This window comes from Tachypleus tridentatus, chromosome 9, assembly GCF_004210375.1.
Source record: "Tachypleus tridentatus isolate NWPU-2018 chromosome 9, ASM421037v1, whole genome shotgun sequence".
NCBI classification, from domain to species: domain Eukaryota; kingdom Metazoa; phylum Arthropoda; class Merostomata; order Xiphosura; family Limulidae; genus Tachypleus; species Tachypleus tridentatus.
The window spans coordinates 90,569,755-90,585,888 of record NC_134833.1 but is presented as its reverse complement, the minus strand read 5'-3'; the positions used below and the strand labels follow the sequence as shown (position 1 = coordinate 90,585,888).

At 29.6% G+C, this 16,134-nt stretch overlaps 1 protein-coding gene across 1 annotated transcript in view; it reads left to right on the top strand.

Moving 5' to 3' along the window:
* LOC143227427 (uncharacterized) overlaps positions 1 to 16,134 on the top strand; it is a 72,953-nt gene that overhangs the window by 49,346 nt on the left and 7,473 nt on the right. Inside the window, exons 3-15 of the mRNA XM_076458877.1 lie at positions 2,835 to 2,935; positions 4,900 to 5,016; positions 6,392 to 6,449; positions 6,719 to 6,811; positions 8,780 to 8,941; positions 9,720 to 9,875; positions 11,746 to 11,841; positions 12,171 to 12,300; positions 12,742 to 12,867; positions 13,443 to 13,551; positions 13,660 to 13,684; positions 14,081 to 14,107; positions 14,521 to 14,691. Of these exons, the coding sequence (XP_076314992.1) occupies positions 2,835 to 2,935; positions 4,900 to 5,016; positions 6,392 to 6,449; positions 6,719 to 6,811; positions 8,780 to 8,941; positions 9,720 to 9,875; positions 11,746 to 11,841; positions 12,171 to 12,300; positions 12,742 to 12,867; positions 13,443 to 13,551; positions 13,660 to 13,684; positions 14,081 to 14,107; positions 14,521 to 14,691 (1,371 nt within the window). The remainder of the gene's footprint in view (positions 1 to 2,834; positions 2,936 to 4,899; positions 5,017 to 6,391; positions 6,450 to 6,718; positions 6,812 to 8,779; positions 8,942 to 9,719; positions 9,876 to 11,745; positions 11,842 to 12,170; positions 12,301 to 12,741; positions 12,868 to 13,442; positions 13,552 to 13,659; positions 13,685 to 14,080; positions 14,108 to 14,520; positions 14,692 to 16,134) is intronic.

Below are 16,134 nucleotides of genomic sequence, written 5' to 3'. Positions count from 1 at the left end.
TAACTATCAGTTACATGTTATGAAGGAAAAATTTATTAACCAATTTTTTAAAAGTATTTCACCTCAAGCTTTCTTCAGGAAATATTTTCTGCTTCTAAAAGTGTGTGTTTTCTGAAGAATAGTATGAAACATTGCTTTTTAATTTTCAGTTACTTCACTTTAAGTAATAAATATAATCTTTTGCTTAGAAATTATAATGTCAAAACTCTAGTTTTTTATCCAATGGTTTAATATAGGAAATATATTCATGTTCATATAAAGCAATATTTTTAAGGTTGGTAACCTCAATTAAATAAACAATCATTCTGGGCTACAAGTGATAAAAAGTAGATATGTGGTTCACCATGAAATACTCTAGGCAGGAAACTACACCTTTATGATTTAATGTAATATAAATTGAGTTGTTGGGACCAAAAGTATTATTGTTTGATTTGTTTTTTAACCATAAACAAATATTTAATTAAATCATTTGGAAACTGTCCAACTTTTACCAATCTTTATATCAGAGTAACTGTTTTGTGTAATAATCTTAAAAATTTTAAATTTTCAATACTTTTTATCAAATAACAATAATTATTAGCTGTAATTTAAATTTTTAAAATTGCCTTTAACAGTAAATGTTATATATATTTTACAGAACAAAACAAAAGTATCTGTAATTTGAAAGTTGGATTAGCCAGTAAAATAAATGTTTGTTAAAAAGAGCTAAAATACTAGTTTGTTAAACATTCACTATAAAACAACTTCAGTTCTTCCCAGTAATCCTTTCTTACTGTTTTATATGTATAGAAACAACACTTTTTGGTGACCCTTCATTTCTATTTTGTTTGTGTTAAAATAAAAAACACCTTCTGTACTACTTTGTGTAAAAACAACTCTACATTTTCCAGTGAGGTTCTTTACTATTGTGTACAAGGTCTGTTAAAAAAATACGCAGACTGACGTCATAAAACAAAACGTACTTTATTTAGAAGTTACAGGTCTGGGACCCCTTCAAAGTACTCTCTTCCCCAATGCACACACTTATTTCAACTGTGTTTCCACTTGTTGAAACAGTCCTGGTACGCTTCTTTTGTAATGTCCTCCAGCTCCTTCGTCGCATTTGCCTTAATCTAGGGAATCGTCTCAAATCTTCTTCCTTTCAAGGGTCTTTTGAGTTTGGGGAACAAGAAAAAATCGCAAGGAGCAAAATCAGGTGAGTAGGAGGGGGGTGGGGAAGAACAGTGATCGAGTGTTTGGCTGAAAATTCACGAGTTCTGAGGGCTGAATTTCGCAGCAATGCGGTGCATCTTCAATTTTTCGGTCAAAATCTCGTAACAAGAGCCAACTGATATCCCACACTTTTCAGCAAGCTCCCTGACAGTCAGACGTCGATTTGCCCGCACCAGGGTGTTGATTTTGTCGACGTGTGGGTCGTCAGTTGACGTGGAAGGATGTCCAGGGCGCTCATCATCTTCAATGGACTGTTGACCATCCTTAAAATGTTCATGCCACTTGAAACATGCCGTACGCTTCATAGCAACATCACCGTAAGCCATGTTAAGCATAGCAAAAGTTTCAGTTGCAGATTTTCCAAGTTTAACACAAAATTTCACAGCAAGTCGTTGCTCCTTCAGGTCATTCATTCTGAAATCCGCCGAACGAAAAAATCGCACTTCACTTAAAACCGCGTAGCTAATACACAAATGAAGATATCTGCAATCAGGAAATGGCGTCTTAATCTGCTGATCTGTGCAAACCTAGCGACACCAAGCGGATTCCCCTGGAACCAACTGGAGCCGCGCAATTCAAACAGTCTGCGTATTTTTTGAACAGCCCTCGTATGTTTAAAAACAACATTTATCAGTGACCATTCTGTACTATTCTATTTGTATTAAAACAGCATTTCTCAGTCACTCTTCTGTATCATTCCATGTTTAAAAACAATACTTTCCAGTGACTGTTTTAAACCAACATAACACTCACAGTGGTTCTTTCCAATTAATTTTGATGTATTTGACTACCAACACCTCTCTTACTTTTCTTATGTAAAGGAATAACCTAGTACTTCTCAGTGACTGTTTTTTATTGTTGCTCATGAAAAGAAACAATCCCATACTTTTTACTGACCCTGTTTATTTTTCTCCATGCAGATCAAGTTGCACTTAAGCTTAATTGTTTGAGAGTGCTTGAAAAAATCAGACAAGTGCCATTTAAAATCAAGTCATTGCCCTTTAATTTTTGTAAATAGTTTTTGTAGTTACGGTATTTTAACATTTTCTTGCATAGTTCCTTCCCATCTTCCCTAGTTAAAAACAAATGCTTCATTAAAATTTAAAATAAGTTCTTATGATACCAGTTTTTAAGGTTAAAAAAGTGTGATGTTACAACCATTAGTAAAGTGATGTCATCCAACATCTTGACAAAGATCGATTTGCTGTTAGGGAAGGGTGGGACTACCATCTTACTGTTGAAATCTATCATATATAAGGTTTAAATCTATTTGGAATTAGTTTTTATATCATTCCCTGTTTTCAGTACAACCATGGGAATTGGTTGTTTTTCATTAGCCCATAGTGCCAAATTTAGCACAGTTATGACAACACAAACTATTAAAATAACTGATAAGAAAATTCATGACAAAACTATCATGATACTGAGAATTAACCATAATGCAGAGTAACAGTCATGCACTAAAGATTTAATGAAGATGAAACTAATTAGTTGTGTGAAATTTAGTATTCATTATAGTTTCGGCAGTTCTGATTATCTTTGTTTTTTCTTACTAGTCAGATTCTAATGAGATCATACTTTGTTGATTCATTCCCAGCAATAATCTATGTTTCATATTGTAGGGTTATCTTCACCACATACAGCAGTCAGGAGACATGAAAGTCAGTGAACAAAATCTGAAAGAACTCTTTGGAAATATTGAAGATATATATAGATTTAACAGGTAAGTACTTAATTAAGTGTCTCTAATACCATCAAACAATCCTTAGCTTACTAACATTAGTTAAAGGTTTTTAAAAGTAATATTGTAGTTTAGAGATGAAAATATGTAATAAAATCAATACAAAAATCCCACAACTTGGTGATGTAGAAATGGATATATTTTTTTAGAGATGAGTTTCTTTAAAAGCTGTATATGCATGGTACTACTTAATGCTTTTTCCTTAACAACAGTTGTGAATATAAATATATCTAGCTTTTGACTAGTAAGAGATATGATGTTTAAAAGAAGATAATAATAAATGTGAACATTTCTGAAGAACAGTTAGTTTTAAAATATAGAAAAAATTTATGTTGAAATAAAATAACATTTGTATTTACAAACCTAGTATAGGCAACATTTGTAATGTATTCCAGTTACTTCAGAAGTAACATTCTTTTTTTTACTTGTTCCTCTGCACGGAAAAGTTTCTGCATTGCATTAATTCCAAGTTATGTACAAAACCTGACGTGCATATATTTATAAGATTTACTAAATTATTATTGGTCAAAAAAGGATTCTTTATAGTTTAAGTTAACAAGTTCCTTAGTTATCTCTCTCTCTCTATCATCCCATTTACTTTCTGACCTTCCCAGCTTTTACAAGCTCATCAAATTAATTTAATTTATGGTATTTGATATTTATGTTTGTGTATTTTTACTTGTAACACAGCCAGTCTTTATAATTAAAACTCAAAACCTACAACATAAAGTGTTGTTTGAGCTAGTTTGCTTGATCTAAAATATAACCACCCTTTTTAATGAATCACATTTTACACATGACCAGCATGAATATTAATACCTGTAATGTGTACTTTGGTAACGAGTATAGAATATAGGCTCATTAGCTATATCAGTCTATCAAAATCTCTTCTTTTTCATTAAGTAAACATAAAAAAATGATGAACCCCCTGTAATGTAGACACTCACTTGTACTAGTGTGGTCAAAGATATATCTGTAACCCTAACAACTTCTACATAACAGTACTAAGAACTAGTTTTTAAATTACGCACATGATATAATGCGTAGTTTAGTGTGCATTCACAAAGTGTTGTTTGTGTCTCTGTGGATTATAACCTGATACTTATTAATTTTACTATTAGCAGTATAATTTCACAGCTAAATTCCTGGATGTTTCAGTTGACAGTTAATATACACTTTTATGTATCTGTCTTAATATCCTGTTGTGAGCCAAGTAATTAATTAAACTGGAGATAGTGAGTAATACTGCCACTAATAACTTACAAGTTCTTAGTAAGTACACAGCTGTGTTTTTATTAAGTAGTGACTATGCAATATATACATAGATACTGATAAAATAATATAGCAGAAACTTAATTCTCAGTTATTAATGGAATATTTGAATGAATACACACACAGACACACACACATTTTTAATTCAAGACAGAAAGATTACTCAAAGGCTGCATTTTTCTTGTTCATTTGTACTGTATTATTGGAAAGACAAATGTGTGTTTTTATTGTGTTTTAGGGTTAAGTCTGAATTCTGAGCTTGTTCATGTATTTATTGATATTTAAAAGTAGAAAAATAATATTTTGGATCTAAAGTGGGAATCATTTATTTTAGCAAATGCTGTATGTTCTAATGGTCCTTGCCTGGTTGTGTCAAAAGTGTTCCATGTGTTATTTTAAGTACTGTTACTGAAAGTTATGGTCTTAACTACATGTTTCCACTTCTTGCTGTTATTATTTAAATAGGCTACTGTAATAAATTATATTATTTAATTGTCAAAAATTATCTACACTTAATTAAGCATTTATTATTTTTAAACAGATTGGTGGCTGAAATGGCTTTTTTGGTTCTTAAATATTGTAAATTTTATAATTATAAAAAAATAGTTAATGTTAACAACTACACTGCTTATTGTTAATGTATTTCATTAATAAAACTGCATATGTTTTTTCAGTACATTCCTAGAAGAGTTAGAAGAATGTGGGCTGGATCCAGTTGCTGTTGCTCGCTGCTTTGTAAAGAACAGCACAGGCTTTGTTATCTACACACATTATTGCACAAATTATCCACGGTAAGTGTGGATTTCAAACTATTGATGGTGAGCTTGTCCTTTAAACTTGCTGTAGTAAGTCTGTGTTTCTGTTCTGTTTGGTTTTTCAGACTATTCATAATAAGTATTTCAAAGTATTCACAGTAGTTTGTCTTTCAAACTATCCATAATACATTTATTTTTACAAAGCAACAATTGTGAGCTTATTTTTTGCCAGTAGTCACATTTAGGCTTTGTTTTACTTTATGAATAATTTAGTTGTATTTTTGTGTGAAAATACGTTTGAATGCATCAGTAGACATTTCCAAGACTACTGGAATAAAATTTCAATTGGAAAGGGTACCTTTTGCAAGAATTAAATAGTTGAGAAAAGATCTTTTCATCTGCTCATTTAACTTCCTACATACTCCAACCTTAAACAATCAATAGATTGTGCAACAAATAGACTGTGCTTAGTTACTGTACTGTACACACACATTGCCTTAATAAAATGCACTCTTCACATGCCAAACACCTGTAGTAAGTAAAGAAAATGAAATACAAGTAAAATGTAATGCTGTTGTTGGTGTTTCTTGACATTATAAAGAGGTATAATATACTTGGGTAATTGATACATCAGTAAATACCACAATTTTATCAACAATTAATGTGTACATGTCTAATTTCCATATTTTTATCTGTTATTTCTAGTCTTAAGGGGAAAAGAAAGTTTTTCATATAATGCATGGCTAATTTTTTGTAAATACAGTTAAGATACATTGAGACTTTTACACATAAGGTAATCTGTAACAGATCAGACAAATGGTAAAATGAACACCAGAAGAACTTTCATTAACCCTCAATTGATGCTGCTAGCTGCAACATTCCTGCAATTTAAGGGTCAGAGAAGAACTATACACTACTACCCTCACTCACAAGAAGAAAGACACACCTTCTTCCCTCAAAACTTGTTTCCTTAAGAGATGATCTCCCATACTTCTATAAAAAATATGGCGGGTGTTTCACTGTGGAAGGTTGTTAACCTGGTAATATGTACAAAAGTTTATTAGGTTTGAGTACTGTTTTAATTATATTCCCTCCATGTGATTTTCAAGAAAGGTTGAAGAGAATAGTAGACTTGTTGATTAGTCTGACTATTTACTGTACTTATATAAATATTTTAAAATGTTCATTTGTTCTCTGAAGCCATAAATCTAAGCATTTATCCATTTAATTATTAAATTGCAATACATATGCTTAAATATTTTATTCTGTATGAACATTTATGCAAGGAATATCATTATAAACAGTACAATATGTGTGTTTAGCTTATGATATTATTATTTGCTTGGTTTCTCAAAGTAAATATTTCAGGCTTTTTTTTTTTCTCTAATGATAATATAATTTTATGTTGCAGAAGTGTATCAGTTATCAAAGAACTAATGAACACTTTAGAAACTGCAGAAGTCTTTAAGGTAAGATGGCTAATAGTTTTACTTATTGTTTTAAAGAAAGCACATTAAAAGTAGGTTTTGTTTGCTTCACACATACTATATCTATGAATGAATATTACTTTTTGAAAGTATTTCATAAAACTAGCTTCTGTATTTGTTAAAATTACACTGATGGTTAATAACTAATATGCATTTTCTTTAGTGATAATGACAAATAACTCATTTTATTATTGTTCAATTTTGAATTGAAATAGAACTAAAACCAGCATCAATAATTTGTTGTGTTTCAGGAAAGACAATTAGCTTTGCATCACTGTCTACCTCTGGGCTCATACTTGCTGAAACCAGTTCAGAGGATACTGAAGTACCATTTACTCTTAAATGTGAGTACATATTTTATATTCCCTTAACCTGATTTCACATTTTGTTGAAAGTGAAATTTTTATATCATTGTGCAATGTGTTTACTTTAGTACCAAATTTTATAATATATGACTGTTTCACTTTAGTGTATGTTTTCCTTAAGTTAGTACATACACCTGGCATTTTTGTTAAATTGTTTACTCTGTTAATTGTAGTACTGTGTGTAAGATCTCTTGCTTATTATATATTTAGAATTTTATTGGATAGTGAATATGGTTTTACCAGGGAAAAATCATGTCTTAAAATCTTTTTACATACTTTAAAAATATTATCTACTATGTAGATGAGGGTAACAGTGTAGATTTGGTATATCTGGATTTTGAGAAAGCATTTGACAAAGTGCCACATAGAAGGCTTGTAAAGAAACTTATCTCTATAGGTGATAGTGGGGGATAACTTAACTGCATGAATAGAAGAGTGACTTAAGGGAATAAAACAGAGGGTTATTGTAAATTGAGTTCAGTTAAACTGGATTAATGTCACAAGTGGAGTACCTCAGGGCTCAGTCTTAGAACCATCGTTTTTTTTATTTACATTAATGATATAGATGAATGAATAATAATAAAAAAAAACACTTTAATTTGCTGATAATATCCAAGTCTTTGATGTTGCTAGATGTGAAGAGGATGCTGCTGCTGCTGTACAAAAAAAAAAAAAAAGATCATTTAGCGAGTTGTGTAAATAAATAGCAGATAGGTTTTAATTATGATAAATCCAAGATATTGCATGTGGGTTATCATAATTTCAATTAGAAGTATAATTTGGATGAGGGTAACCTTAAGAATGTCATGAAGTAAAAGAATCTTGGTGCAAGCTGATCAGTCTCTAAAGCCATCCAAGCAGTATGCTGCTGTAGTGGTAGGTCAAATACAATTTTAGGTTGTATCTACAAAACTACTGAATACAAGTCTAAAGAGGTTATAATTTCATTGTGTAGGTCACAGGCCACATTTATAATATTGTGTTCAGTCTTGAGCTCCTTACCTGAGGAAAGGCATTAAATTGTTGGAAAGGGTTCATAGAAGGGTTACTAGAATGGTGCTTGGGATGGAGAGGTTGTCATATGAGAAGAAATTTAAAATCCTTAAAATTGTTTTCTCTTGAAAAAAGAAGAGTTAGAGGGGGATCTGATTGAAGTGTTTAAGATTGTAAAAGGAATTGATAATATTGATGTATCCACATTTTTCATACTTAAAAATGAGAATTCTAGAACTAGGGGACACATGTAGGTTTATGCAATAACTAGGATGGTTGGCTCATGAAATGAGTTGCCTTTGGATGTTGTGAAGGCAGTAAATTTAAGTGAGTTTAAAAGAATAGATACATGAATGATAAGAACTGGCTTTAAATATTTTAAAAATAGTTTTTTAGTTTTGCTTAGAGGATGGAAGAGCTGAGATGGACCAACAGATTCATTATTGTTCCTAAACAATGTTATGCTGTACTCTGTTGATTATAGTACTGTGCACAAGATCTATAGCTTGTAGTATATTCTAATTTAATACGAGCTCATGTGACTGAGCTCATTAATATATCTGCCTGGTTTATTTTTTCCTGAGCTGTCTTTGAAGATGTAAGGATAATATAATCTTCTCTTCAACAGTTTATTGTACAGTTAATAACATTAGTATTATTTTTAGGTAATCTCAGCATTACTTGTGAAGTTTTTTCTTATATTTTTCTGATTTTCTCTTTGTAGGACCACAAACAAAAACCTTTCTTTATAAGTGAGACTTCCAAAATAATTTATACATTCTGGTGCCAATAGAAAGAAGGAACTAATTCTTTTGATTCAATGATTTTCATGAATATATTAATACTGTTCCTGCTTGAATATTTTATGAATCTCATTTTGTAGTGAAGGGCTTCTAGAATGTTAAAATGAACGATAATAACGTGTGTGTGTGTATATACTTTTTGTTTCTACAGAACATTGTGAAACATTCTGACAAGGAGAGTGATGGTTATCCTGACATCAAAAATGCTCTGTCGGTGATGACAGGAATAGCCTATCACATTAATGATATGAAAAAAAAACATGAGCATGCTGTCAGGGTTCAGGAGATTCAGTCACTATTGTACAGTTGGGAGGTAGGGATTCAGAGAAAAATCAAGCTTTGTGTTTGAAATTAATTTTAAGAACAACTCACCTGCTGTTTTCAATCACATTATTTATATTAATGCACTAATACTCAAAAGTGGTTGAAAAAAAGATAATCTAACTGTAACTTGATATAAAAAAACATGTTCATTTAAAGCAGTTAAATTTAAACGTTTTAGTTATAAACCATGTGGGTTTAAAAGAAGTATGTTAAAATAAAACAGTGAATATAGAATTTTCTTCCAGTGTATATAGTTTATAATTGTGTAGTAGAGCAAGTAATACACTAGGTAAATATAGCTATAGAGAAATGTTTTGTTTTCAGAATACTTCTTAAGAGAAAATTGGAAAATTTAGGTTTTATTTTGGTTATTCTGATTTCATTATAGTTCTAAAATACATTTATCAGTAAGAAACTTAAGTCTGGTACAAATTTGTGGTTTGAATTAAATACTTAATCCACATTTCTTATTTAATATAATGTGAGCTTACTTAAAAGTGACAAAAACATAAAGGAATTGATTTTATCACTTACTCAGTTTACTTCACTTATAAAACAGTTACAATTTACTTTTACAGTTCATTACGCAATTTTAAGTCATTTACAAAGCAAAAAGCTATCTCAGTTTATACATGCAGTGTTGCAAATCATGTATCAATTTTATACTTTGTTGTAAGTTTTAGAACCAATAAACTTAAGGTGATAGAATTTAAGTCATATCAAGTGAAAGAATTAAATGCACTATAGCTACATTAATGAATTTGTAGGGACAAGACCTTACAACATATGGAGAGTTGATGGCTGAGGGTACTTTCCGCATGTTTGGAGCCAAAGCTTTACGTCACCTCTTTCTTTTTAATAAAATGTTGCTCATAGCTAAGAAAAAAGAAGAAGGAATCCTTCTTTACAAAACACACATCATGGTGAGTTCTGTAAAAGACTTCAGTTGTAGAAAAATATGATGTTAACTTCTTTTGTTCTTAGTTGACAACAGATTATAGCACAAAAACATAAATGTTGAGACTAAATAGCTTACATTTCGTAACATCATACGTGTATTATTTTTTATTATACTGACCTTTCAGTCATGCCTGGATACCAATACAGAAGTTAGAATGAAATGAAACATGTGCACCAATAATATAAAATTGATCTTTAGTCTTTACAAAGCGATTGTCTTTTCTGTGTTTCAGTAGATTAGTGTTTTATATTATAATATACACTCACATTTCAATTACTGTACATTATATATCTATGTAGATTATTACTATTTAGAAATAAGTTATTAAACTTATTTTTCTTAAGAGTATAGAACAATAAGTAAAGAAATTAAAGCAAACCCATATCTTTTTTAGTTAAGACCTTTGTACTAGGTTGTTGCTTGCTATAGGTTACTAAGCCTTTTCAAATTTTGAACATGGAGGATATGAAATAATTTTTTAGGTTTCATATCTGCAGTTAAATATACCCCCCCAAAAAAAAAACAAAAAAAACAACCAAAACAAAACATAAATCAATATGTCTATACCATAGAATTCCACTATAATTTATCAAGTTTAGTAACCATGATATATTTAGGTCTAAATAAATATGAAATTTTGAAAAAACTACAGACACAACCTATTTCCTCAAAATCTTAGTTTGAAAGAATGAGGAAGCCTTTTAATACATTAAATTGGCTGAGAAAATACAAGGAGAACATTCTAAATTGTTGATTGGTTATTCACATGCCATATATTGAAGTAAGTGTATATAAGGAACCATTTCCAAAAATAGAGAAAAACTAAATAGGGTCACTGTGTTTGATTCAGTACAGCAAATTATCTCAGCAAAATGAAAAGATATTAGGTTCTTATTATATATTCTAGGTTTGTCAGTATTGGTAATTTTGTGTTCCTAATTTGTATGGAACTACAGACTTATTTTGACATTACAAAAATCTACTATGAACCAGTACAGCATTCAACATACAGAGTGACACACAAAAATTGACGTTTAACTGCATTTTTTTTTCATATTTACTTTTAAATTGAGAAATTGTATAATACTAAAATTTGAATTATGATCTGCAGTCTGATACCAAATTTATTGACATAAATTTATAAAATAGTTGTTCAATAAAATTTTTATTGCAAGTCAACAAATATGATGACATGGCCTTTGACCTGTGACCCATCTGGAAAAAGGGTTAACTGTAAAAACGCATCCTGGTGATTTCTGCAATATAGACTCCAGTTTTAGAAAAGCTTGATGGTGTTTAAATCCCAAATTGGATACAGTAAAAGATTTGAAGAGCATTCAACAGCTAATTGTAAACAAAAAAATGTGTTTTTTAGAGATGAAGCAGAAACGTATCTCTGCTTCCTCTCTAACTGTACACCATCACAATAACAACAAACTTTTACAGAGAGATCTTAGAATTGATAGGTGTTGTAATTTCAAACAGAAGAACAAAGAATGTGACAGATGTCCCACTGATATTGTATTTTCAAAGACAAGATTGACTTAAATGTATTTTAATGAATAAGAAAGGCAAATACAAATCCAGTTTTGAAAAGACTTTGAAATAGAAAGTATAAAAATAAATTTATTTAAGGGAGTTTATAGATGGTATTTAATCATAGGATAGTGTGATGTAGTTCATTATTTGGTGCTCCATGCCATAATTTTCCAGATAATGAAAATAAAGTTAACCAAAGATTTTTTTATAAGTCACAAAAGAAATGAAGTGACATGAAAAAAGAATATTTTATGTTATAACTACATGATGTTTATTATTTTTTATATTTTCAGTGCTCAAACTTAATGTTAATAGAAAGCATCCAGGGGGAGCCACTGTGTTTTCACGTAATACCTTTTGACAATCCTCGTCTTCAGTACACCTTCCAGGTATGCATATTGTCTGCTATTTAAGTTGAACTTATGTTAATGGTTATAAAAAAAATCAGTTTGTTTTGAGTTTTTGCAGAGAAACTTAATTTAGGAAAATTTGTTTTGCCATTATTGGCAAAACAAAAATGTGGTGGAGAAATAAATAAATTTAAGATAGTTAAAGCTAAAGTATTTTATGTAACATTCTGTTTTCAATTTTATATCTTATAATAATTTCTAGAGTCCAACTTTAAGTGGTAAACATTAGTCTTTTGGTTTTTTTCCTCAGAAATAAGTATACACCAGTATAAGTTAAAATGTTACGAACTGTTAAATATATAACGCAGGCTAGAAACCTGGAACAGAAAAGAGAATGGTGTCTGGAATTGAAAAGAGTTATCTTAGAAAACTACAATGCTGTAATCCCCTCCCATGCTCGACAACTAGTCATGGAACTGGGTCAGAACAAACAGGAAAGTAAGTTGAAATCTTTTAACATTAAAATCCACCTTTTCACAGTATGTGAACTTTATAATGCACTATACAAGCAAGTTTGAATAACATAAATAAAAACTTGGATATTGTACTGATATTGAATATTAAATTCAAGTTTGTATGTAGATTAGACTAACACTGATTTAATGAAGGTATATTTATTATTATTTCATTATAAAATCTTTTCAGTTAGCATGGTTATAGATTAGAAAAATAAAACCATCCTAAGAAAGATTTAGACCCATATTATTTAAAGTTTATGATGATTTTAAAAGTACAGTTGATCACAACATTTTACACAAGACAGGAACGAGTCTTAAATCTCTAGGTTTCATACTTGTTTCATACCAGAAATATTCTTTTATGTACAATTGTGTAATATCATCAAGATAAGTTTGAGTCTTCATTACAATAATGATTTAGACCCTGTACCTATGGATAAAAGCAGTACCAAGAAACAGCTCTCTGCTCCTGAGTACCTTGAAAAAAGGAAGCAGGAAAGGAGAAAGTCGGAAATAAATTTGAATCGAGCTTTCAAACTTCGGAAAGGTGAATACTGATTTATGATGTTACAAACTTACCTAAAGAAACCATAAGAGATATCAACACTTAAATGAAATTTTTTTTTTAATTGAACAAAAATTTAGAAAAATTATCTTTATTTATAAGAACAATTTAAATGTATAGATCTTTTAAAATATTCTTTAAACTAATTTTTGAAAGTTCAGAAGTTGAAATAGAATAGTATTTTGAAAAAGGTATACTCAACATTCTTTTCAAAAAAGTTAGCTGGTTCATAGACTGACTTTATTTTTGTAATTTTCTACCTTATTACACTTTGTTCATAACTTAATTCAAGTTTATAAAATGTACTTGAGATTTGTATATGTTAAAAATTGTGAGATTTACAATGACTTCTTGAATTCCAAGCAAGTTTATAGTAATAAAGAAATGAGAATAATAATTTTCAAAACAATCTTAGTTTTGGTCTAATTAGTTTTGAATGTTTTTATCAGGCAGAATAAGAATTATACAAATTATATAATTTTTTTTGCAGTCTGGATAACTCAATGTATGAAATAATTGATAAAATTACTAAAATCTTTCTTTATTTCTCCTTTCAGGTATCAAGAAGGTAAGTGCAGATTTATATATTTTCAAAACTTTAATTAATTATTTATGTATTTTTCTATACCATCAGGAAATATCATGTAATTACTTCTATTGTATTATGTAATATGTTACATAAGGCTAATTAACTTCAGTTTTTTTACCTAATAAAGTGAAATGATTTTTGTCCATTTGTCCTTCTTTTAATTATTCAATGTTCAATTATGAAAGAGAACTCAGTGTGGGTACCTTAAAGGTAATATCAAAAACTAGAAGATATGATAAGAGAAATCCATGAAAAACATTTTGACATAGGTAGGGTAACAAGAGACTGCAGAAAAATCCAAGAAACTTGGATATTAATTAGAAGAAAAAATGTTTTGTTTTACATAATTAACTAAGAGAGGTTTAGAGTGTCATTCAATCTTCTGTGCTGTAAACAAATTGATCAGGTATTACAAGAGGTATTATATTACTGCTATGTAGATTACCCTTAGCCTTCACTAAATAACTAAAGTTAGTTACAAGCTAGGAATCATTAGAAAAAGATTTTATTACACGTTAACTTGAAGATATTCAAGTTTTATGCATGAATATTCTGAATATATTGAAAGACATGTAAAAAATTGTCATTATAATTTTTCCCTTTCAGAATGATACCGTTATGGGCTCAAAAATTGTGAGTTTTATTTTGGCAAGTTCTTAAATTTTTATTTTTCTAAAATACTTAATGTATTGAAACATTTTACATTTGTTTTTATTTGCTAAATTACAGCAACCAGATGTTTTAAGAATATTCAAGTTATACTTAAGAAAATCTTTGGACAAAAGCCACTTTAGTAAACCTTCAGTTTACAAGAGTATCCCATAAAAATAAAATCAAGCTAGTTATTTAATTAACCATCCTGAACTTAGCTATGAAATGTTAACAGAAAGCAACATGAAGTAAAAATGCTTAACATTTTTAAATATTTTTTTTTAAAAATACCATGAGAGTTATAGTCATCTAATTACTTGAATGAGTAATTGTTCGGTAGTTTATAATAATTGTTTATTTGAACATGAACTTATTAAAAACTTTAATGCTTACAGTCAACACCAGAAACCCGAAGAGGAAGAAGATTACGAAGTGCTAGCCAAGATATCACTTCTTTCTACAAAAGTAAAGATATTAAAAATTGTGATGACAGTAATCAAAGCAATCTAGATTCTCCAACAACTTCAAGTGGCAGAAAAGAAAAGGGTGGCATTAAACACCACTTTGTAAGTAGATAACTGATTATGGAGAGAAAACATAACTAAAGATAATTGGCATTTAAACTCTTGATTAAAGAAGAAAACCTATTTGAAGTTTGTATAGGTACTGGAAACATAAAAAAAAAAGATTATTTAACTTATGAACATTTCATGCTTTAAAAATGCTTGAAATTTCTTTAGTAAAAGGAATGCAGAAGTTAAACTGTAACTGATTTTATAGCATTTGTATTTCAATTATTTATGCATAAATTCACTAGAGAAATGTTTAACAGTATGCTAAGCATATTGGAAGTGATTAGTTTATATTTTTTACTGTGTTTTTGAATACAAAATGTTCTATGAACCATTTAAAGTACTTGAAAGTGCTCAAACATTATTAAAGAAAGATTACTCTTGTGAATTTGCATGTCACAACTGAGTGGCTAGAAACAGAAATAAAACTTCTTGGCTAGAAATGCTTCTACTGTATACTTTGTCATATTTAACATGCATTTTGTCACTCTTTATTTAGTTAATGCTTACACTGTTTATCCATTATATAAATGTATTGTAAATTGTATTTTTTTACTTTAAGCTAATGATTAGAATAAGCCACATTTTACACTAGGTTAATAAGGAAATGGCATGAATCCAAAATGGGAATATTTGCTTGCAAGTACAGTTGAACTTTATTAACCTTTGAAGTTAAACATTTGAAATCTTGAGAGATGAGGTGTAGCTACTTTAGAAAGTGTCATCTGGTGTTTCTACCATAAAGTGCTACAAGGTGTTAATATGTTACGTATACTCATTTAATTAGTAATAATAGCATGTCTTCTTTTCTCATACTTAAAAGACATTTGTTGCAAACATGATAAAAATTGATGAAATTTCTTGCACATTAGTGTATTTAGGGATAGAAAAATATTATTTTCGAAATACAATAAAATATATTGACAAATACTTAAGTTCCAATTAGAATGAAGTTAAGAATTTTTGATGGTTGTGTTATACTGGTTCTGACATACACATCAGAATGTTTGAAAATATCCCCAAATATAGAAAAGAGGATTGAAGAAGTTGAATTGTAAACTTATGACTCTGCTCATTGTGCAAAAAAACTGAGAGATTGTGTATTTTCTTAGAAAAAATATGTCTTTTTGGAAGTTGGTTATATGTTTCCATTCTTTCATTTTGTGTGTGTGTGTATAATATGCTAGACATTAGCAATACAAGTAAGTTCTTTTTATTTTAATGAAAAAAAATTTATGCATAAGTGATTTATTACTCATTCTTACTACATCTGTTAACTTAGGGCCTGAGCATGGCACAGTGGTTAGTGTGCCAGACTGTGGATCCCCACTTTGTCCTGTACTCACTAGAGTAAAAAAGAAAAAGAAAGAGCACTTTAGAGCCATGTGTTCTTTAGAAGAGTGACAATCAAAATCTACCATAATTGGTTAGAATAAC